We start from the raw sequence: 22368 nt of genomic DNA, 5'->3' as shown, positions 1-22368 counted from the left end.
AGAAGGCAGAATTAATGAAGTCCAAATCAAAACACTCATCAGTATTGACAAATCACTGAGGCAGTAATTTAATTATCTTCATTTTAAATACTGATGCATAGTTATTATGGTTTTCATATTTCGATTTGTGAGTTAACACTTATAGTTTTTTTTTTGTTTTGATGGGAATGGATTTTTGCTTAGTATTTATCAAGAGTTGAATATATATATACAAAAAAAACCTCTAAAATCCATGTGATTGTTAATGCTATGTAAAATTTAATCCATTTTAACGTTAATTGTACTCATATGTAGTTCAATCCAACATTTAACCGCATTCATCGTTTGAATCATGCTACATATTTGATAGAATTCGTCTGTTTTTTTTTACATTTTTTAAAACTTTTTCTCAATTTTGTTATATTCGTCGACAATATTTCAACGTGTGGGATACAGACTATCAAAAGCTTATGTGATTGATACAGCAGAAGAGGTCTGAAGATCTTTGGGTTCTGTTCAACTTTGTATTTTTTTTATTAATACATTTATTTACATCTAAAATTTATATTCTTCAAATTATCCTAGCTTATTTCACTAGGTCCCTTTAAAAAAGATAGAAAGTGGTTTCACTGTATATATATATATATATATATGTATATATATATATATATATATATATATATATATATATATATATATATATATATACATATATATATATATATATATATATTTATATTTATATATAAATATTTATATATATATAAATATATATATATATATATATATATATATATATATATATATATATATATATATATATATATATATATATATATATATATATATATATATATATATATATATATATATATATATATATAAATTATTTTAATATTTTTTTAAACTAATTGGATTCTCTGAAACCCGAACAAGTGAATGGTGAAGAACTCCTCTCAACGGATACAAAGTTTTCTAAGAAGGCAGAATTAATGAAGTCCAAATCAAAACACTCATCAGTATTGACAAATCACTGAGGCAGTAATTTAATTATCTTCATTTTAAATACTGATGCATAGTTATTATGGTTTTCATATTTCGATTTGTGAGTTAACACTTATAGTTTTTTTTTGTTTTGATGGGAATGGATTTTTGCTTAGTATTTATCAAGAGTTGAATATATATATACAAAAAAAACCTCTAAAATCCATGTGATTGTTAATGCTATGTAAAATTTAATCCATTTTAACGTTAATTGTACTCATATGTAGTTGTTTCTTCAAATCAAGCATATGGGTTCACATTATTAGCAAAAACTTAATATTCTACTATTAATACTGACACTAAGTAAAATGTATAAAGCATGTTATATTCACATATAATGCTTATAAGTAAGGCGGAATTGGTGCTTTATTTCTTTTAAAAAATGCATATTTTTAGGATTTTCTCCAGGAATTATTTATATAAAAATAAAAATAAAATATACAGATATCGCCGACGATGTAATAAGAAGTAGATTTTTCCGAGTGATTCTTAATAACTACTTCCAAAATAAAATAAAATAAAATAAACGTCAAGTCAGATACTGTTAAATTATGAGTAGGTTGGTATCATTATAAGATATGTGAACAGTATTACAGATTTGTGTATGTTATGACGTTTGTGTACAACCTAACGAGATATTTCCCTGTAAAAAAAACGAGAATGAAAATGGTACAATGAATATTCATTTATATACCAAGTTAAGCATGAATCACATGTTTGTATATGGTGCCAAACTAGACTGTCTACTTTCATTCATAATATAATCGAAAATTGTTCATCGAGCGATTCAAAGGGTGAATTTATTTAAATTAATTTATCACGCCTCAACGATTCTCTGAATATAATATTATTTGAAAGCCTCCGGAGCAGATATTTTTGTCACCTTGTTCTGAATTCCGGACGTTTGACCATAACCTCCCTGGGGTAGCCTTACGATGAACCCAAATCAAATAAAATCCCAGTTTGTTTAACGGGAGCTTAGCCGAAGTTCATCCTACAACCAAATCACAGACTTGAACGAGGCTGACAGTCCGTCATAGCTAAGGTTCACTTACCGAGAAGCGGCGAAGGCGAGCGGCAGACGCCCCCATTTGTGAATTGATAACCCAAAAATAAACACCAGAATCCCTCTTAACTATTGCCTTTATAACTAGGTGTATGGTTGGAACCAAAATATAATTGGATCATCAGAAATACAAAAATACAAAAATACAAAAATACGGATTTACAGTAATATTAACAACCTATGATCTCAAATTACTATATATGTATTATAAATTGTTCTCTACATTAGAAACATTGTAATAACCAACAAAAGCTGTTATAAATACATATTGTAAAAGAGCAATATTATTTCATAATTCTTCTTCTTCTAATCTTTATCTTCACCCAGTGGTGCTTAGGGCACTGCATTGTTTTAACGCAGTGTTATCTTGATCGTTACTTACATTATTGCAGGGTGATCACTCCTATACTTCAGGTACCAGTCCAGGGTATTATTTACTAAATATTAGAATATTAAATCACAAATATTTATTTTTACCCCCCATCCCCTTGGGAATCAGAGCCGGGACCTTCACCGCGGTGGCTGAACACACTCTACAATATAATAATTTTAATTAAGAAATTGGTCAGATATGAGAGAAATCAGTTTTTGATCATCAAGTTTGGATCAAGCGCGGTTGGATCTACTGGAGTGGAAAACCAGCCATGGGCACATGAAAGTAGTTCTACTGCATGGCAACAGCAATACCAAAAAAATCATGGATGCTACAACAAGATTTGATTTGAAGGCACGGCCTAGGTGACGTTGGCCATGATAGACGGACCAACAACCTCAGGAGAGAAGAGCTGACCCCAACAGTTTACAAAGACGATAAGTTGGGATAGAGTTATGAAGAAAATGTAATCTAAAAGAGAAAAAAATTGTAATGCGTGTAAACACGATAATATATAAAATAAAACCCATTCGGGGATCCAAAATAAATGATCTGAGAAGGTACTTTATGGAATGATATATATGTAGTGATTGGTCATATTTTTTATTTTGTTTTTACCTTATGTTTTTTATATTTTCTCATTTGTTAAAATTTTTAATTTTTTATATTTTCTCATTTGTTATATTTTATTATTTTTTATATTTTCTCATTTGTTTATTTTAAATATGCTTCTTACCTTGTGTTTTCTCATTTCTTTATTTTAAACATGCTTCTTGTGCCTATTTATTATACCTGTTAATTGTTTTTTTTTTTTTTGCCATGTATTAGTATTAGTATAGGTTATTTAAAAAAAATTGTTGGTTTATTATTTGTGTTTTAGTCTTGATAACCTTAATCCCATGTCCCAAAATGAGAAAAAAATTATTACTCATAGGGAATATTATATGTATTTATGATTTATGTATGTTATATGTTTTGAAATAAAAATAAACAAATAAATAAAATGTTAAATGGTCGGTGGAAGAAAATGTTAGATATAGGTACTACACTCTTTCGCTATACTCTTCTACCAGTTAAAAAGTTAACTTTCGGGTCAGTTCTATTTGGTTAGTGAGTTTAATAACGAATTACTTCAGTTTATTTAACAAACAGCGTAATTTATGCATAAATACATACAAACGATCGCCGCTTACCGTTGGCGCAGCTAGGAGAGTGAATCTTTAGCGAAACGCTGAACAGTAAAATTTTCCGACTGTTTGTGATAATATTATTATCTTACCTTTAAAGTAATCATGCTACCTTTACGGGCTGCTGCGCTAATCCCTCTAAAGAAAATTGGGTCCTGATCAGACGAATAGAAAACATTTATTTTCTATGACTGATTTTTTTATAGTAAAAGGTACCTACTCTTTACTCTGTTTTTTACTCTTCAAAATATTTTTCTCTGGGAAATGAATACTTCGAAAAAACAAATTTTTAATTGAATTTATTATTAAAAATAATCGCTATAGCGCTAGCAATTATAAGTAGTTGTCATTAAATAGGACTGCAATCAACTTTTATTATTTATTTCACTGAGCCCCTATTTATAAATTTAAAATTATTAATTTTAGTTCAAAATTCAATTGAAAATGTTATTTCGAGACAATGCAGCTGTTATGTTAACAAATAAAAGACAAACCTAGCAAGAAAAGAGTATTCCTTGTAATGTAAAATTGATTGGAAATATTTTTAAGATCTATTAATTTTTTAAATAAATTTCAAACACTTAAAATTTTAATAATTACATATATAGGAATAATGAGGTACGGGTGGTTAAAACCTATTAAATCTTCGAATTAACAAAAATCCTACACCAAACGCATTTATGAAAATGCGGGTGTAAGTTGGATAAGAAATAATTATTTATGTATATGTGCAATATTTACAATGTATTATGTAATTTCATATTTGTTTAAAAATGCTTTATGAAACTTAATCGTTAAAATACACATTTTATCCCAAAATGACTGTGCTTGACATTTCACTAAATTGCTCAGTAAAATACAACATAACTCAAAGATTTCAGGTAACATCATTTTTTTAAATTTCCATTTGTAAAATTAATTATGATTACAGTATAAAAACACTTACTTAAATATACGGTATAATATAAAACTTAAAATTACTCTGTGAGTACTCATGATAATTAAAATATTTTAAGTATAAGACACAAAATTCCTACAAATTAAAAACGTTGTTCCTTTCTACACTTTAGAAAAAACTGATCTAAATTTCGTTTGAGGGCAGAAGTCAGAATCATTAGACCAAGAACGCTGATTGAAAATTTAATACTTGGAAGTCGATCATTGTTCGCAAATTCATTCCTTAAGCATTATGTAAAGTTTTAAACAAAGCTGAAAAGTCTTGTCAATAGAGCTTTATTGAGCTTTTGTTGGGCCTTAAAACTTCAAAAAAGACAGCAGTCTGCAGGACCTAATTCAACTGTACTTACATTTTATCTCATTTAATACTCAATAGCTTCTTCAGAATATGAACTTAGACGGGTTTATTAGAATTTTCACTGACAAACTTTGCACAACTCATATAAAAGTGTTTTGTTTTAAATTACTTAGAAGTAACTTAAGTACATTTTCTGATAGTTTTAGAATTTATTATGACATCTTGTGTCACTAAAACTTTTTATATAAATAAACATTTTTATTTACAACATTTTGAGTGTGTGCAAATACTTGTTCACAAAATCTGGATTATCTCTAATTACAGGAGTTATTTTCATATTATTTTTTGACATCTCATCAAAGATGAAGAAGAATATGGAAGTCTGGGCATATATGGGGCTGACGACCGTCATAGACTGGTTTAAGTGATCACTTTACACACGTGTAACATTCACCAAATCTACCCATTATTGACAACCACACTACTCAAATTCTTGGAAGTTCTATATATATGAACCAATTTAGAAACCTTGTTCTTGAATCACTTAAACCAGCCTATAACGGTCGTCAGCCCCGTAAATGCCCAGACTTCCATATTTTTCTTCATCTTTGATGAGATGTCAAAAAATAATATAAAAACATTTTTATAGTTATGTTAATTTTGTACAAGAAGTTTAACAAATAAATCATTTCAGTTAATTAGTATAAAACCGTTTATATAAAATTACAAAATTCATTGAAATTTTATAACTATTATATAAAGTATAATATTAACAAAAAATAAAATATCTTTGTCGATATAAACAACAAAAATAAATCACTTGTATGAAACTTATTTTCCACAGTTTAATATTTTATATCATTCTCTTAGATCGATATTTTTATTAATAATGTCATGTTTTTTGACATTGAAAGTTCATGTTCTTATTTAAAGTAAGTGTATTAAATTCGATCATTGACAAACAAATATAATACCATGTACATAATTATTTTTTTATAATGCTTAGTTATAACCGTTTTCTGCCTAAGGTTGTAATTGTCATAAACAATGAATGCGACTTAAAACAATTTTATCGATGACCAAAGAAATATTATTATGGTTATACAGTTGATGCAATTTAAAATAAGTTGGTGGCTGCCATTTGAAAAAAAAAAATAGAGTTGATATAGAGTGACATGAATAAATTTGTTAAAATATTAAGTACCAAGATTCAGAATATCTAAAATCAAAAATTGAAATTGAAATATTGTTTTTCAAATTATTTTAACAGTAATTGAACTTAAAAATAATTGGTAATGGCGTTTAAAGCTTGTCAGGATTATCTTTGACTTTTGAATATCTAACCATACGCCAAAATTACTTTCGTTATTACGGTAACAAAACATTTCTTCGTATTTATGTTTTTATATTTGATTTAGTTTATTTTATTTATTAAGTATTCGTAAGTTCTAATATGTGTATGTACCATTTAAGATAATATTACACAAACGTATGGTTAAGAAAAACTCATTTATTTCGATGACGTGGTAGACCTTCACCACCATAGACAAATGCTCCAACTACTACTACTACGAAGACGGACAGTATATAAAGCGTATTAATTATGTTTCCAATATTTTGAGTGTGTCCGCATTTTTATTTCCAAATTTTGTATAAACTGATCACCAAACCCAAACCTTTTAAACTTGTAAGCAATTCCGTATTTTTTTTCAAAACCCTCATCGTCTTTGTTGCAATATTTAAAAAAAAAACACACAATAATAATCCCTTGATAATACTTCCCCTACGCTTGGCAAATCAGAAAAAACTTTTACGAATCTTGTATTATTGCAAATTACTATCAAAATATCTTTATTGTAAGAAAACTTTTCTTTTATTCCTTCGTATGTTTTCGTATTTTCGTCGCTTTAATGAGGAAGTTGTTTTCGTAATTGAAATAATGACTTAAAAACTTGGTAATTGTAAGATAATCGATCTTCGGTTGCTTTTTGCAAAATACAAAATATTTGTCTCGTTAAAATATAACGGCAAAGTAATTTATCCCTTTATTGTTTAGTACGCTAATTAATTTATGGGGAAAATGAAATACCAAAATTAATTTAAATTTTTACAAAATTGTATCTCACTGCGAATGAATAAAGGCATAAATAATACTTTTTAATGATCTTAAAAACAAGATTGTTCATTTTTATAAATCTTTTTATTTATTGTTTCGGCATTAACTTTGTGGTAAGACATGTTACAATGATTAATGAAAACACTTGTTTTTTACCACTTGAGTTTTATTATAGACTTCATGTTTCAGATGTTAAACTTCCATCATTCAGGTCTGTATAATAATGTATAGTACAATAATAATGTATAGTAATGTATAATGATGTATAATAATGTATAGTATAGCAGTTAAAACATTTGTCTATGGTGGTGAAAGTCTACCACGTCATCGAAATAAATGAGTTTTTCTTAACCATACGTTTGTGTAATATTATCTTAAATGGAACATACACATATAAGTACATATAAATAAAATATATGAAATAAAATATAAAAACATAAAAAGGAATGTTCTTTTACCGTAATAACGAAAGTAATTTTGGCGTATGGTTAGATCTTCAAAAGTCAAGGATAATATATAGAGCTGAATGATGGAAGTTTAACTTCTGAAACATGTAGTTTATAATTAAACTCAAGTGGTAAAAAACAAGTGTTTTCTAAAATCATTTTTTATAAATCTTGTTCTTATTTCTTTTCTATACAGAACAAACAGTGGCAAACAATTATTTTTCTTTATTTTCGATTGAACCTATATCTGTACTAAGAAATTTTATCACAAGAGTTGAAGAAAACTTAATTATTTATAAAACAAACATAATTTGACAACTTCTTCGTCAACAATAAGAAGGGAAAAAAACTGTTACTTTTTACAACAGTCTCCCTATCATTCATCGTAATTTTTTTTTAGCGCCACTTAATGAAGACATTTATTTCTCAAAGCTAGTCGTGTTTACATTAACAAACTAAAAAAAAAGTGGACTATAAAAGCGTTTTTTATATATATAGATAATCATTTTATTCAAAGTTATTGCCAAATCAATCAATAATAAAAATACACAGAAGATAGAGTTTGCCATGAATTAGAATTTACATAATTTTCCATCAGCGAGAAATCGAAAACGTCAATTACTTCAATAACCCCTGTGACGATTAATTTGTCGCATCAATGAACAACTCTCATAGAGATGTTGACAATTTTATTGATCGTCCCGCGGGGACTTCACACTTCACAGTGCGCGTGGTTGTGTAGCGTAAAATGTATATCCACAGTCTGTGTAAAATATGGATGTTTTTTTCTCTCATTTAAACCCTTATCCACACCCCAATGGTGCATAGGGCACTGCATCATATAAACGCAGTATTATCTTGATCGTAAACACATGAAGGTAAGGTGATCAGCCCTCCACTTCAGGTACCAGTCCAGGGTAATATTGAATAATTATTAGAGTGAAAAAATCACTTATATTTATTTGACCCCCTCGGGGGGTCGAACCCGGGACCTCCAGAACGGTAGCAATGCGTGCTGACCATTACACTACAGAGGCGGAGAAAATATGTATCTATGGTCTGTGTATAATATGCATCCATAGTATGTGTAAAATATGCATCTTTAGTCTATGTAAAACACGTATTTATACTGCATGTTAGTCCCCGGCTCTTAATGCATGTTAGCAACCCCTAGTGCATGTTGGTCTTCAGCTCGACCAAAATCTCATGTGTTAAACATTTTGTGTAGTTTTAAGTGTGTAAATAGTCCTATGGTAGTTACGGGTAGTATTATTTGCATGATGTGGTAGTGATTGTCCTGACGAAGAAACGGGTACGTCTCGAAACCGGTAGACATAAAAATCTCGGTGAGCGGTTAAATACTAATATTACTAATATTTCTGTAAACAAAATACAAAAGTAAAAATAATTTATATTTAAAGCACTAACTTTGTGATATTATTACATTTTATAATTAAAATGTAACATTGTTTAAAATGACTTTGAACATTATATTATAACTTAATTATAATGTCTACCGGTTAGCTTTGAAACCGGTAGACATTATAATTAAGTTATAATAAAATATTTTTAGTGATTTTAAAACAAAGTTACATTTTAATTATAAAAAGTAAAAAGCACTAACCACAAAGTAAATGCTTTAAATATTGATAATATTGAGAATATATCTATAGTCTCTTCCTGTACACCTCTTTAAACGTGCGTTTTTTATTCGGTTAATGAAACAACTTATTTACAGACTCATGAATGAAGAAAGGCGGATTGCCATTAAATGAAAGGATTTAGTCTAGATGAAACAAATGAGTTCGCTGATAACACAAATAGAAGGCAGCGTGCGGAGGTGTTAGGCGATAAACTAACCCGCTAAATATATGTTTCCTCGAGACAATAACATCCTCTCTTTTAAAAGTTCTGTCGGTTTGGGAATTCCATTAAAGATTACCGGATTAGAGCTTTATTTCCAAGACACGCCGGATTTATTTCGGAATCACAAACAGTACGAGGCAGATGGATTTTACACGTGTATTATATTATGTATATTGTGAGCAGTAAAAACGGTTATAATGACACGGCTTCTGTTTGCGCGCGGTTTTATATCGCAAAAGAGCTCCGAACGTCTTCTCTAGTTAATCCTAACGACAAAAGATTATATTTCACAAGGTGAAATATTAGAGAGTTTCGGAGCATCCTAAACATAACATTTTATACGTAATGACATGCTTTGTACATACTTTTCTTTACGGAGGATTTATAAACCCATTAAAATATGATTCCTTTTGATGTAGTCCTATTAAAATAATGTTTAAGGACAAAATTACGCTCACACTACTGATAACAACGTCGCCTTAATCCATGATTAAAAAGAGGAAAAGTAATGTAACGAATAAACGAAGACGAAAATACATAATTTTATTTAAATAATACTAGTACATATTTTCCTATTTATAAATAAAAAATAAAAATAAAACATTCTATCAGCGAAGATAATTTTTATGGTTGTTTTTTGACGTTTTGATATAAGTGTACGATTCATTAACATAAATATTCAATTTAGGCAAAAATATTTGAGTTTGGTAAAAAATAGTTAATATTTATAATATATACTTATGTGTATAAGAAAACTCTCCTTATCATTTATCGTTACCTTTGTGTAATACCACATTAAATGATGAATTATAAGGAGAGTGTTATATTACCATACCACAAAGTTAACGATGCTTTAAATGTACAAAATATATTATCGGCGAGTACGACCACTAAACGATGAATGATAAGGAAAGTGTTATATTACTATACTACAAACTAAACAATGCTTTTAATGTACAAAATATATTATCGGCGAGTACAGCCAATAAACGATGAATGATAAGGAGAGTGTTATATTGCCACACCACAATGTTTTAATATACAAAATTAAATAAATAAGGGTTACTTACGTGTATCGGAAGCCAGCAAAACGCGAAGGCAGCAACTACTACCAGCACCATGCGCGTGACCCTCCGCTTGCCCCTGCGTCCCTCGGCCGACAGCCTGCCCCCGGGGGCGGCGCGCCACAGCCGCGCCAGCAGGCGCACGTACAGCCCGCAGATGAGCGCCAGCGGCACCGCGTACGCGGAGGCCAAGAACGCCAGCTGGAACCCCGGCCTCTTGCAGAACCCGCCCGGCAGGAACACGCAGGAGGACTGCGACCGGCCCTGGTACCAGTACTGCGCCTCGCCGTGACATATCGCCACGGGAGCCGCCGTACTCAAGATTAGCACCCACGCCAGCGCTATCGCCCTTATGGCGTTCCTCTCCGTTCTCAAGGCCATCGACGCCACCGGATGAACGACAGCCAAGAACCGATCTAGAGACATCAGAACTAAAGTGTACACGGACGCGTGTACCGTTACCACGATGAGGTATTGCACGAGCTTGCACCAAGCATCTCCGAAAGGCCATTGCGTCAAAACGTAATCCGTAGCTGTGAAAGGCACGCAGAATATAACGAATAACAAGTCCGCTACAGCGAGGTTTATGATCAGCAAGTTGGTTGTGGATCTCATTCCTGGATTTGCCGCAACGACCAAAACTACTAGAGCGTTTCCCAGAAGTCCGGCTAGTCCGATGACTCCGAAAAAAACTGGCACTACTCGCGAAACGATTCTCTCTAGCTCGTCTACTCCCGATGGACTGTATTCGTCGAACCATGTCGCGTTATTGGTGCACAGATCGGCCCAGCCCGCTGTTCCGGCGCCGGGAGTTGGGGCCAGTCCATTGCTCGATATTAGGTTGTTGGTGTAGTTTAGGCACAAGGCGTGCATATCCACACTGGCCGGGGTCGTCATTTTCATAAATTTATCCAAACTTTTCACTCATCAAAATACTAGCTACATATGTCTTTTGATACAAAAACTAAAAAAAATCTAGAACAAACACTTTTTTACACCGTCTTTTCATGTCCCATGGCAAATCGATTGAATACAATATCATTTGGTTCTATTGTCGATACTTTGAATAATTGATTACATTGTCAAAATTTTCCACTCGGGTCGATATTCTAAAGGCATAAGAAAGGTATATTAGTTTTGAGTTCCTAATATATTCACAAAGATTGGACTCCTTTACATAAAATATGTTGCGAGTTATCCAGTAGTAAGAGTTGATGCTCTCCAAAGAGAATTTTCCAGAATCTGAAACAAAGAGAAAAATAATCATTATATTTTAGACGTTGAAAAGGGTATTTCGCGTTAGTGAGTCGTAAAACATGAAAGCATATTTTTCATGCAATAATGATGTGTACATAACGTAAACGTAAGAATAAAGCTTTCATTCATGCACTAATTAAACACACAAATATTATTTTTAATAAGATAAATTAAATGCAGATATTTAAAATTGTGACACGAGCATAACTTTTTTTTTAAATTTAACAATTGGTGGTTAATAATATAGTATTAAAAAAATACCCTACTCTTTCCCTATGCTAGCTTGTCTTTGTTTTAATGTTTGTTAACAAAATTAATTCACTAATTTATATTTTGAAAAATTAAGAAAACATAATTCATTTTAAGATTGTTAGAAATGCTTAGAATATGAATTAAAATTGTAAAAAATTAGTAACCATTTAAATAAATAAATTTAAAAAATAAAATAAAATCGTTATAACTAATATGTTAAAACATAACCAAGGTTATTCGACATGTCATCAATTTATATCATATGTATGAAGAATTCTGTGAATTTTATATTTCTATTAAACTAAGTATTTTAGTAACCGCCTCCATGGTGAAGTGGTTAAATAATTGGATTTAAATAATTATTAAATAAGGGTTCAAATTTGAGGGGATTTATAAAAAAAAACTGAAATGTCTGCCTCCGTAAACTAATGGATAGAGCATTGACCTACTTTGCTGGAGATCTCCGGTTCAATTTTTAGGGATGTCAAAATAATAACAAGTGTTTTTTCACTCTTAAACTTATTTAATATTACCAAAGACTGCTACCCGAAGCGCGAGAGTGATATCGATTTGATGGAGATGACGGTAAAAAGAAGACTTATATTCACAAAATTTGGAGTAAGTGTATAAATACGTGTTCAAAATCTGGGTTTTCTCCATAAAGAAGTTATTATAACATTTTTAAATCTCAAGGTAGATGAAGAACTTCCATATTCTTCTTCGTCTATGTCGAGATGTCAAAATGTAAGAGTAATATCGTTCTGCTTTGTGATTTGAGTATTTAATTTGAATATTATAACATTAACGATATATTTTAGAGATATCTATGTTGTTCAGAGAACAAACTGGGTATGTCTCTATTTCACTTTTTAAATTTGTTTTTTACATATTGTATTTAATTGAAGTGTTTAAGAACAAAATTGTCATGATGTTATTAATGAGGTATTTAAATGTAAAAGTCTTAAAATGATTTGCAGTTCAGGGTATAATAAGCGTCATTATAAAATAGAACAATTAACGTTTTCAGAAAAATGGCACATCCGCGTAATTCATTACGTTTTTTCACGAAATTTAAAAATAAGTCGGGCCCATTAACGCGAAACGGAAAAATGTATTTTATTAGGAAATGTTTTGTTTGGCACAAGTACATCCGGGAAACAATCGTCGCCGCGGGCATGAAATTAATTTAAAAGCTTAATTTCTTTCAGTCTGAATTGTCTATCTTTTATGTCATCAGGGCTTTGGAAATATATCCCCAGCTTGGTGTCAGTTTTGCTGCGAAGTTCAGTTCCTGAAATTCACAAACAATAATTTGCCATTTCGAATTTCGTTAATGACGCAGGATATATGTATACATTTTAGCCGAAGGCACTCGATATTTTAAACAAATTTCATGAAACGCTTGTAGGTTGAGTAAAAATGCTTTAGTGAATCGTCACAATCGTCAAATATTGTGGAAAATGATTATGTTGATAACAATCAAATTTATGTAATAAACTGTTCAATTCCGAAAAACCTATTAAAATAAGAAGGAATCCTACTTGAATCTGATTCTTATAGTTTTTCATTTCGTTGGTCAATTTTTGATACCACGCGTAATCTTGGTGATATTACACGAAACTTCTACGCTTACAGAAATTTTCACACAAATATATGTACCTGCATACTAGAGATATGACAAATGAGTAACAGTTATTTTTTCGATTACCCTATTGGATGGTTTTTGTAACTTTTTCTCGGTTTATATTTCTTTCTAGTTTAAGTTTTTGATGTTTTATTCTCAAATATACTAGAAGCTTGAAACACGCACTACGCAATCAAATTTGTGCGCTGATTGGCGTGATAAGCTTTGAATGATTGAATCCAAAAACCGAATCAAGTAACGACTTCTTTTAAAAAGATATAATTTGATTCAATGTTTCGATTCGATCCCCGCTCATATATTTTGCTCGTGTCTACAGAATTTGTAAAATCATTTGCTTTTGATTAAAAAAACTCATATGGTTTTAAGTCTTGGTACGGCCTTGATACTTTGACAAAGAAATACAGGTTTTCCGAGCAAGATTTTGAATTGAAACAAAAGTTATAATATAACTTGTTTTTATACCTTCACGTTTCTGAAAGGGGGTTTTAATATTGTTCGCTTGTCCTACGCCAAATTTAAGCTGTCACCCCTTTTTGATCAAAGTAGATTTTTTTTCCTTATTAGCTTGTTTTTTTTTTCAGTAAATCTTGCAAATACTGAGAGTGACGTGAGCCACGTTGATTGACTTACATGTCAATCAGGTGAGAGATATAAATCCCAAATTGAAACCATCGACCCAATAATAACCTTACCCACAAATAACAACGCCGACGTCACGGCCTAAACTAAACAATGAAACACAAAAATGTATTTTACGTCTTCATTTAATTAAATCTTCCTGATTTTGTAATTGTTATTTTGAATTTAAATATGTTTATTTTCATTCCGATTTGTAACAACGTCATATTTCAAAAACCTTGATTTTTCAGTAGATCGTTTTCAAAGTTTAAAAATATAATGAAATGTTTTAAAAATAAATATCAATCCACTTATTGTACCTTTTTTTCTGTGCAACAGATTTTTTTAGGTAAAACCTGAAGGTTTTTCTCCATTTGAAAAATATTTAGTTTGTTTCTAAAAATAATTAAACAATACATTTTCTTCAAAATGCAAAAACAACATTTCTGCTCTGTAGCGGGTAAATATTAAGTTATAAATATGACGCTTTTACTGGGATAAAGTACATTTTTTGGGCATTCCGAAAACACGCACTGCTAAAAATTGACGATTTTTTTTTAAATATGACGTTGTTGAAAGGAGTAAGCGATATGTATATTAATAAATAATATTTAAAAAACACAAGCCGTATTCACTCTAAAATTCATCAAATATTAATTTGCCTTTTACACCTTGCTTCCCGGTTTTCAAATAGATTGACGAGAATACGACGTTTACAAAATTAAAATTTGAAACATGATTTTATTGGCTCGAATCCACGACAGGTGTTACTATACATTTGACCCCACTCGATTCGCTATACATACGAGTATTCAATTATACAACACGTAACTTTGCATGTATCATGCATCGTACATATGTACAATTTCACAATGTATGTTTATCTTTTCAATGTATAATTGGATAACAAAGACCAATTTATTCTTTTGAGAATCGTTTGAAGACAGACGGAAATAGTTGGTGGTAACATATATATGTAGATATAATGTGAGATAACCGCTCAAATTGAAAGTATGCAGCCCCGATCTTACAAATACAGCATAATGTTTTTCGCTAATTATTTTTTGTTAGAATTTTCCGCCTCCTTATATATTGCAATGTGCTAAATATTTCGGTCGATTGGTAAAAACTATCGCCAGAAACTGCTTTAATTAATTTATTGAATGAGAATATTTTCCCATTTATTAAATTATTATTTTTCTTTGAAATGACTGCCTATAAATAATTAGGTTATATTGGAAAATCTGACTTATTCGTCAAATGCCGAGGTGATGCATGTAATTTGACATTAACAATAACGCATTTATTTACATAATTTTGCAAAAATACAATAAGTTAAGAATTTCACATAAAGAATGTGTATGTCTCTTCTTATTTGAAAAAATATATGTAGAGAACAAATGTAAGATTATGTAAGTGTTCTTCATAAATTCAAATCCGATTTTTTTATTTCGAATCCGATAACTGCTTTAATTTTTACTTGACGAGTCTTGTTTATATTTTCGGGTTAATTTTCATTATAAGTGTTAAATAAAAAAAATAAAAAAAATAATGGTGTACTTATTAATGATCTTTTTTTTTCTTATGTGAAAAACCTATATAAACTAAAGGTTATCGAATATTCAAAAGTTGGAAACATCGAAGGTTGTGTCCATGAAAATGTTATGAAAACTTTTTTTTATAATTCTTGCTGTCCACATATTTTAAACAGCTTTTTGCTGATCGAGAAACATCGAGAGCTGTCGAAAAAAAGACATTTTGACTTTTATAAACGAATGTATAAACATGTGTTTTAAATTATGTTCATGGATTTTTAAAAAAAAATGTTTACGTGAATAAAATAAATAATAATTCACGCAAAAATAATGTAACACTTCAAACAATGATATTATTATAATGAAATATTTACACTTATTTTACAATTTCCTACTATTCCATCATTATTGAATCGTAGTTTATATCGAACGCGGTAAATTTACCAGTTATTATAGTAAAAACAGTTTTGTTAATGTTTATAAGATTTATATATGATATGGTACTACTTAGCGTATCGGGTATGTAATCTTCAGATTGATAGCATATCGTAATATACTTTATTAAGCTTTATGAATGAGCCTCATGTGACATTTTAATGACATCTCTTCATATTATTGTAACCCTCCCACGCTGTATTATAACGAACAATCTAAAAGTAACATATTATAACGAACTCGTTAAAAGCATATTACTAAAAGAAAACAGTAAAAGAAAATCCCCCTCAGGCAAGAGGCAGCAGCTCTCATTCTTTCAAATAATAAGGCCCCTTACTTCCTCAGGGAATTACTGGGTCAATAAGAAACGTGCGATTTGTTTGTTAATTTCCGAAAAAATGATAAACGAGATGACTTACGCAGAAAATAATCTGATTAGAAAAAGATTTCTAAAATGGGTCAATAAAGTCACCTTTAAATATTTGAAAAAGAAGAGTTTATTGTTTTTCGTACTTTCAAACTAAAATAACCTTGTGATTTAAGTTTTTAAGGTAGGAATATTAAAGTCTAGGCATTTACAAGGTTTATTGTCTCTTATAATTTCTAGGTTTAACCCCTACGCATATTATTTATTTAATAATTTGATTCCTATTCTCAAACACAACTCGCTTGTTAACTTAAAAAAGTGGTTTATGTATGTACGTTTATTTAAAATGTATGTCTGTTCAATATTTTCAATTTAAATAAGTATGTATTTTAATATTGATAATACTAATTTTTTCATCAATTTCGTTAGTAAATAAAAAAAATCATGTAATATTTAACTTTTATATTTATTGGGCACCACAAATAAATTATTTTTGAGAAAATACATTTTTTGTTTCTTTATAGGCCCGTTCGCTCTATTATTAGCATTTACATAAGGATTTTCTTCACATTATCCAAAACGTGAGTTAAGTTTCAAAACTGTAGTTTTTTTTCCATTTGGCTTTACGCAAAAGCAAAGTGGAAACCCAGGTAATCTATTTAAAATTTTCTTGTGTTCTGTATTTCTTTTCTTCTTTTTTCTCAAATGCCATTTTTAGAATAAGTTAAACTACTTCGACCAATATATCCGTGGAATATATCCAGAACCACTAAATGGAGTACATAGTTAAAATTACAACACATATTTCAAAAAAGCATTTAAATTTAAAAACATTATTAAAGGTTTTGAATATGATTTAGTTAATTTAAAAAATACAAATATTTAAAACTTTATAATATAAAACTAGAACTTTGTTTTAATTCACTTTTTTATTGGTTCTTCAACCGGTTGGTTTTGACAAGAACCTTGACATCATCAGGAATAAACATGTACAATACATATGATAAGGTTATTGTCGAAACCAGATGGAGAAGTACCTATAAAAATTCTAGAAAACAAAGTTCTAGTTTTATTTCATAAAGTTTATTAAATGTGCCACAAAGTATCTGCGAAAGCATTCAAGGTTATATTAAGTAGCATTTTAATTTTGGACTATTATTACATTTTTTGTAAAATAACTTAAAATTTTACAATTTATTATAACTATGAAATACAATGTGTCAAAAAAATACCTGACAAATAACATGTTTAAAAGTGGAATTACACAAAGTGAACGATGAATGATGAGGAGAGTGTCATATTACCATACTAAAATTTTAACAATGCTTTCAATACGTTAACATTATTTTGTTGCATTCCGACACACATTAAATACATATTTATTTAGATAATGAAAAATCACGTGCGCCAATGTCACAATTGTACTTAATGTTGAGAAGTGAGTCTTGAAAAAATAAATAAAAATCCTCGAACACATTTTGACAACAAAATTACAGGTTTCCTATTATGTTGCTTTTCTTCCGTTTATGAATTAAATATTAACTTCAGGTCTTTTCATTCTACCACTAATACGGCCTCCTTTGATCATCCTTTGTGTATTTTTCTTTTGATGATTTAACAATTTGGCTGTGCAATACGATCCATTATTTTCGTTAGAGTCTTCGACTGAGACTTGATACTACTTCAGGCGCCATCGTGCTGTGGGCGAATACTGTGTTTCGGATCAATTATTTTAATGAGTGAATCTTATTAAATTCCTACCCCTTTGAATGAGCAGTTATGTTAATGTTCATTCACAAAGGCGATCTTTCATCGTATGACAGATTGAATATTCATTGAAGATATAAAACGAGAAAAACGCTTTTGACATTTATTTCGTGGTTCTTTTACGATAGAAGGCATTTTTAATTTAATTTGAATCAAACATTCAAAACATGTTTTATGATAACCTGATAACATACTAATATTTTTTTTAATGTAAGCGAAGTAAAGCTCCAACACCGAGCAGATATGTTATTTGATAAAATATGTGCTTAATAAAGGTTTCACGATTCGTTCCCTTTATTTCAGAGCTTTAGAATAGTTTTCACTCATGATTAAATAAAAAACTTTTTTATTTAAAGTTTTTATTGGTTAATACTCCCTAATAAAAAATGTAGTTATGACACGTGTTTATTGAATTATGCATTATAAGCAAACTAAATTAATCAAAATAGATTTTAAGAAATACTGGTGTTTATTAAGAAATATTGAAAATTAAAATTAAAATAAATCACCCCAAAGTGACTGCTTGATGAATAATTGAAAAAATACTTCTGAATGGGTCATCAAATATGGTAAAAATTCAGAGAAAAAATATTAATATTTGTGGTAAAATTTTCTTCTATAATAATAATAATCTTCTAACATCTAAGTGATTTTTAAATTGGATGCAGTTTATGAAACATGGCTAGAATTGTTATTAATTATGGGGGAATTTTTTAAATCACTTTGCTTTTTAAACCAAGGTGGTTGAATTTTAAATTTGTCAAAAAAATCATATTAATATTGAATATAAATCTGACTAAAATCTGAAAAAATAGGGGTAGCGATATTAAGCTTTGTAAAAATTGTGTAATGTTAAAAAAGAGTTACCTAACAAATGAACCAAAACGTTCCTTTTTTCCGCCAATTTCAAAAATAGCGCTAATGTAAAAAAAATCCTTGTACTAGATAAATAAATTATGTAAAAAAAAAACTAGATTTAAGCAAAACTGAGTTTACAATACATTTTTATTGATTTTTAAGCTCAATTTGTAGTAAAATCAATTTTAGATTTAGTAAAAAAAAAATCTAAATGAAATTCGCTTCCAAAGGGGCTAACATAAAAAAGGTGAACATCAAATATAATTCGCATTATCAGACTTACGGAGGGACTATCTGGAATTAAATATGAATTTCAGTAGGCGGATCCCAAACTGGCTGGAGATACGAGCGATAGTACGGAAACGAGAGTCGGGTTTCAATTACTAATGACAGTATAAGGTGTCTCAAAATTCAACGCACATTTTTTTAAACAAATTTTGATTTTTCTACCTCCATCCGCACCAAATGGTGCAAAGAATTTTTTGTCAGATCAACGTGGTATTTCATGGATAGTAAGTCTATTATAAAAAGGAAACGTGATCAGTTCGGTGCTTCAAGTATGATATAAAAGTAAGTTAATTTGATGAAAATATCTGCGGGTGAAAGACATGTAAAATAATTGAAAAAATAAGAATGAGAGGTAGGAAAATAAATACAACATAAATGATTAGGGCAGAGTTTTTTTAAAACATTTTGCCAACCGAACCCCTTTAAAAAAGTAAATAATCAACAGAACTTTTGAATAACCAAATACAATTTTGTTTTCATTATTTCATTCCAACAATTAAATGAAAATCATACAAAAATAGGTGCATTATACACTACTGACTTCTACAATACGGAAAAATTTAACACATAATTTAATTTTAATAGTTTTGTTTGTATTTTTAACTGCAGTATTATTGCAGATTTATTATGCTGCTTTTCGCGGTGAGGCCTTCTTAAAGGCCTTGCGAAGCAGAGGGATTCGCGAAGTAGAATTTGAGAACCGCTGAAGTAGGGCACTTGGGGTTATATATCTTGTGTTAGCTATTGTAGCTGAATCTCTTAAGTCATTTAATTCTTATAAATAGAGATGCAAACAAAATGCAAATCACGTACGGTAATTAAACCTCACAGGTTTAAAATAAATAAACGGTAATTTCGATATGAAATTAATATCAAATTAGTGTCAACCGTCAGAATTGTAATAAATTCGAACTCTTTTGTGACTGTTTCTGTTGTGTATTTGTTGATGCCCAACAGCCTTGTTGATGTACGTTTAAATCACCCTTAAGCAAAAAAGTCTATTTAGTCGAATGTAGCGAACATCAATAATTATTAATATTACGGCAAACATTGATAATTATAAATGAGCATACTTTCAAAATACTTGGTATGTTGCAAAAATTGATAAAACATTTCTTAAAATTATAACTGAAGTGTTTAGGAAGTCATTTCAATTAATCTTGCATCAGATGAATCTAAATGATTAAAAAACATAATAAATTATAATTTAAAACCAATAAGGCCACAAATTTTGGTGCATACTGTATACAATATTGTGTACCTATGAAATTTTAAATAACACACATTTTCTTAATCCGCATATAATGATGCATGGGGCACCATAACAGACCTGAGGGATTTTATATTGGTTATTATTTTAAGCAATCAAATCTGGTAGAGGAATACATTTCATTAGATAAATATGACTTTAGTGAAGATGCTGAGACTGTAGGACATTACAACTAATATATTGGAAAGAAAATGATAAGATAACGTTGTACATCTATGCTGCTACAACTTATGTTCCTCGATGAAAATAAATACATTTATGAAATCCTAATTAAAAAGAGTAATTACAAAATTTAAAATATTTTTGCTTTAAAATAAATAAAAATTACTCAAAATAAAAATTAAAACAATTTCAAGAATCAAAGCAGTTTTAATTAATGGAGTTTTAATACAAGATTTTTTTAATGAAGACAATTTTTACATTAAACTTTATAATTTGGTAATTAAAATATTTTTTTCTTAGAATTCTCTTTTGATTTTTCATTTCTTTTTGTTAATTGTGTAAAGTTTGAAAAAATGTTTTAATGTTGAACATTTACGTTCATTTCTACAATTTTCTACAACTATATGTTGATCGAATAAATTCATGAGATCATTCAAAATTTTCACACCATTACATTGAACATGATAAATTCTTTTGGGTCATTGTGAATAGGAATTGCGCATCCCATATTTTACCTGAGACCATTCCCTCCAATTACGATTTCAGACATTACCATTATAATATGTGAAAAGGTTTGATATATACCTATAAAGACCATTTCACATACTTAGGGAATCTTTATGGAAATTCCACAAGATTAGATTCCTTTACAGGGACTGCCGCTGCGTCGGACGCACTATCTTTATGAATCAATTTCGCTAATTTTTTAATAAAGCAAATGGTTGAAAAAGCTTGAAAGCTCTGCAACAATGACAGCATATATTGATGGCCGCATCTTTACTGCTCTTGAGGTAGTTCGGTCATAAATCCATTCGTGTATAATTATCCAAATATTAGGGTGCAGCTCAGTTAAATGATTTTTGGTCTCTATCATCAGTCAATGGTGCATAGAGTAGGTACACTGGACTTTGAAGAATTTTGTGTAAAGTTCCGCGTTTCAGATTCTTAAATCTTATAATTATGAATAATAGCTTCCAACTCGCTCTCGAGTTTATTGTCTTCAGCATGTGGGGCTATCTATGAGTGCGCATGTAGCTGAACATGCTAATCTTGGATAATTCGAGCAATCTTGGATGGAATAATTCGAGCACACACTGCGCTCTCCGTGTCCTCGTTACTTCTGTTGTGCCGGTAACCGCGCGCAGAGACCTCGTGAACACCGTTCACGAAGCTTCTCCATCCATTTTTAACCCGCGACTCCCAGTCACCATCAATTCCCGCTAACTTCAACGCGATCTACGAGTGAAATATGTATCGTACATTACAATTAATTTTTTTAAATTTTTATTTTTTTAATAGTAACAAGTAAAATAATCACGGAAACAGCTGTACATAGGAAGTAAGCATATCTCTTAGTAACAATATCTCGTGTTCAAAAACTTTGTTACACATTTGTATAAATGTTAACTTTTATTCTGAAATTACTGTTACAATTTTTTTTTAATATCCTTACAAAGTATTACACTCAAAAACTTGTGTTGCTCTGAAAAAACAAAGAAATGACATTTTAAGTTTTCA

General features: G+C 29.8%; 1 protein-coding gene across 1 annotated transcript in view; it reads right to left on the bottom strand.

Annotated features, from left to right (window-relative positions):
- The window catches only part of LOC148303744 (allatostatin-A receptor-like), a 110754-nt gene extending 99461 nt beyond the window's left edge, over positions 1 to 11293 (bottom strand). Inside the window, exon 1 of the mRNA XM_088269499.1 lies at positions 10403 to 11293. Coding sequence (XP_088125625.1) covers positions 10403 to 11293 — 891 coding nt within the window. The remainder of the gene's footprint in view (positions 1 to 10402) is intronic.
- Positions 11294 to 22368: the final 11075 nt, after the last annotated feature.

The sequence above is a fragment of the Brachycentrus maculatus genome, unplaced genomic scaffold, assembly GCF_059751285.1.
Source record: "Brachycentrus maculatus isolate JH-2025_06_01 unplaced genomic scaffold, ASM5975128v1 h1tg000353l, whole genome shotgun sequence".
NCBI classification, from domain to species: domain Eukaryota; kingdom Metazoa; phylum Arthropoda; class Insecta; order Trichoptera; family Brachycentridae; genus Brachycentrus; species Brachycentrus maculatus.
Note: the sequence above shows the minus strand (reverse complement) of the source record. Positions and strands in the feature narration are given on the sequence as shown.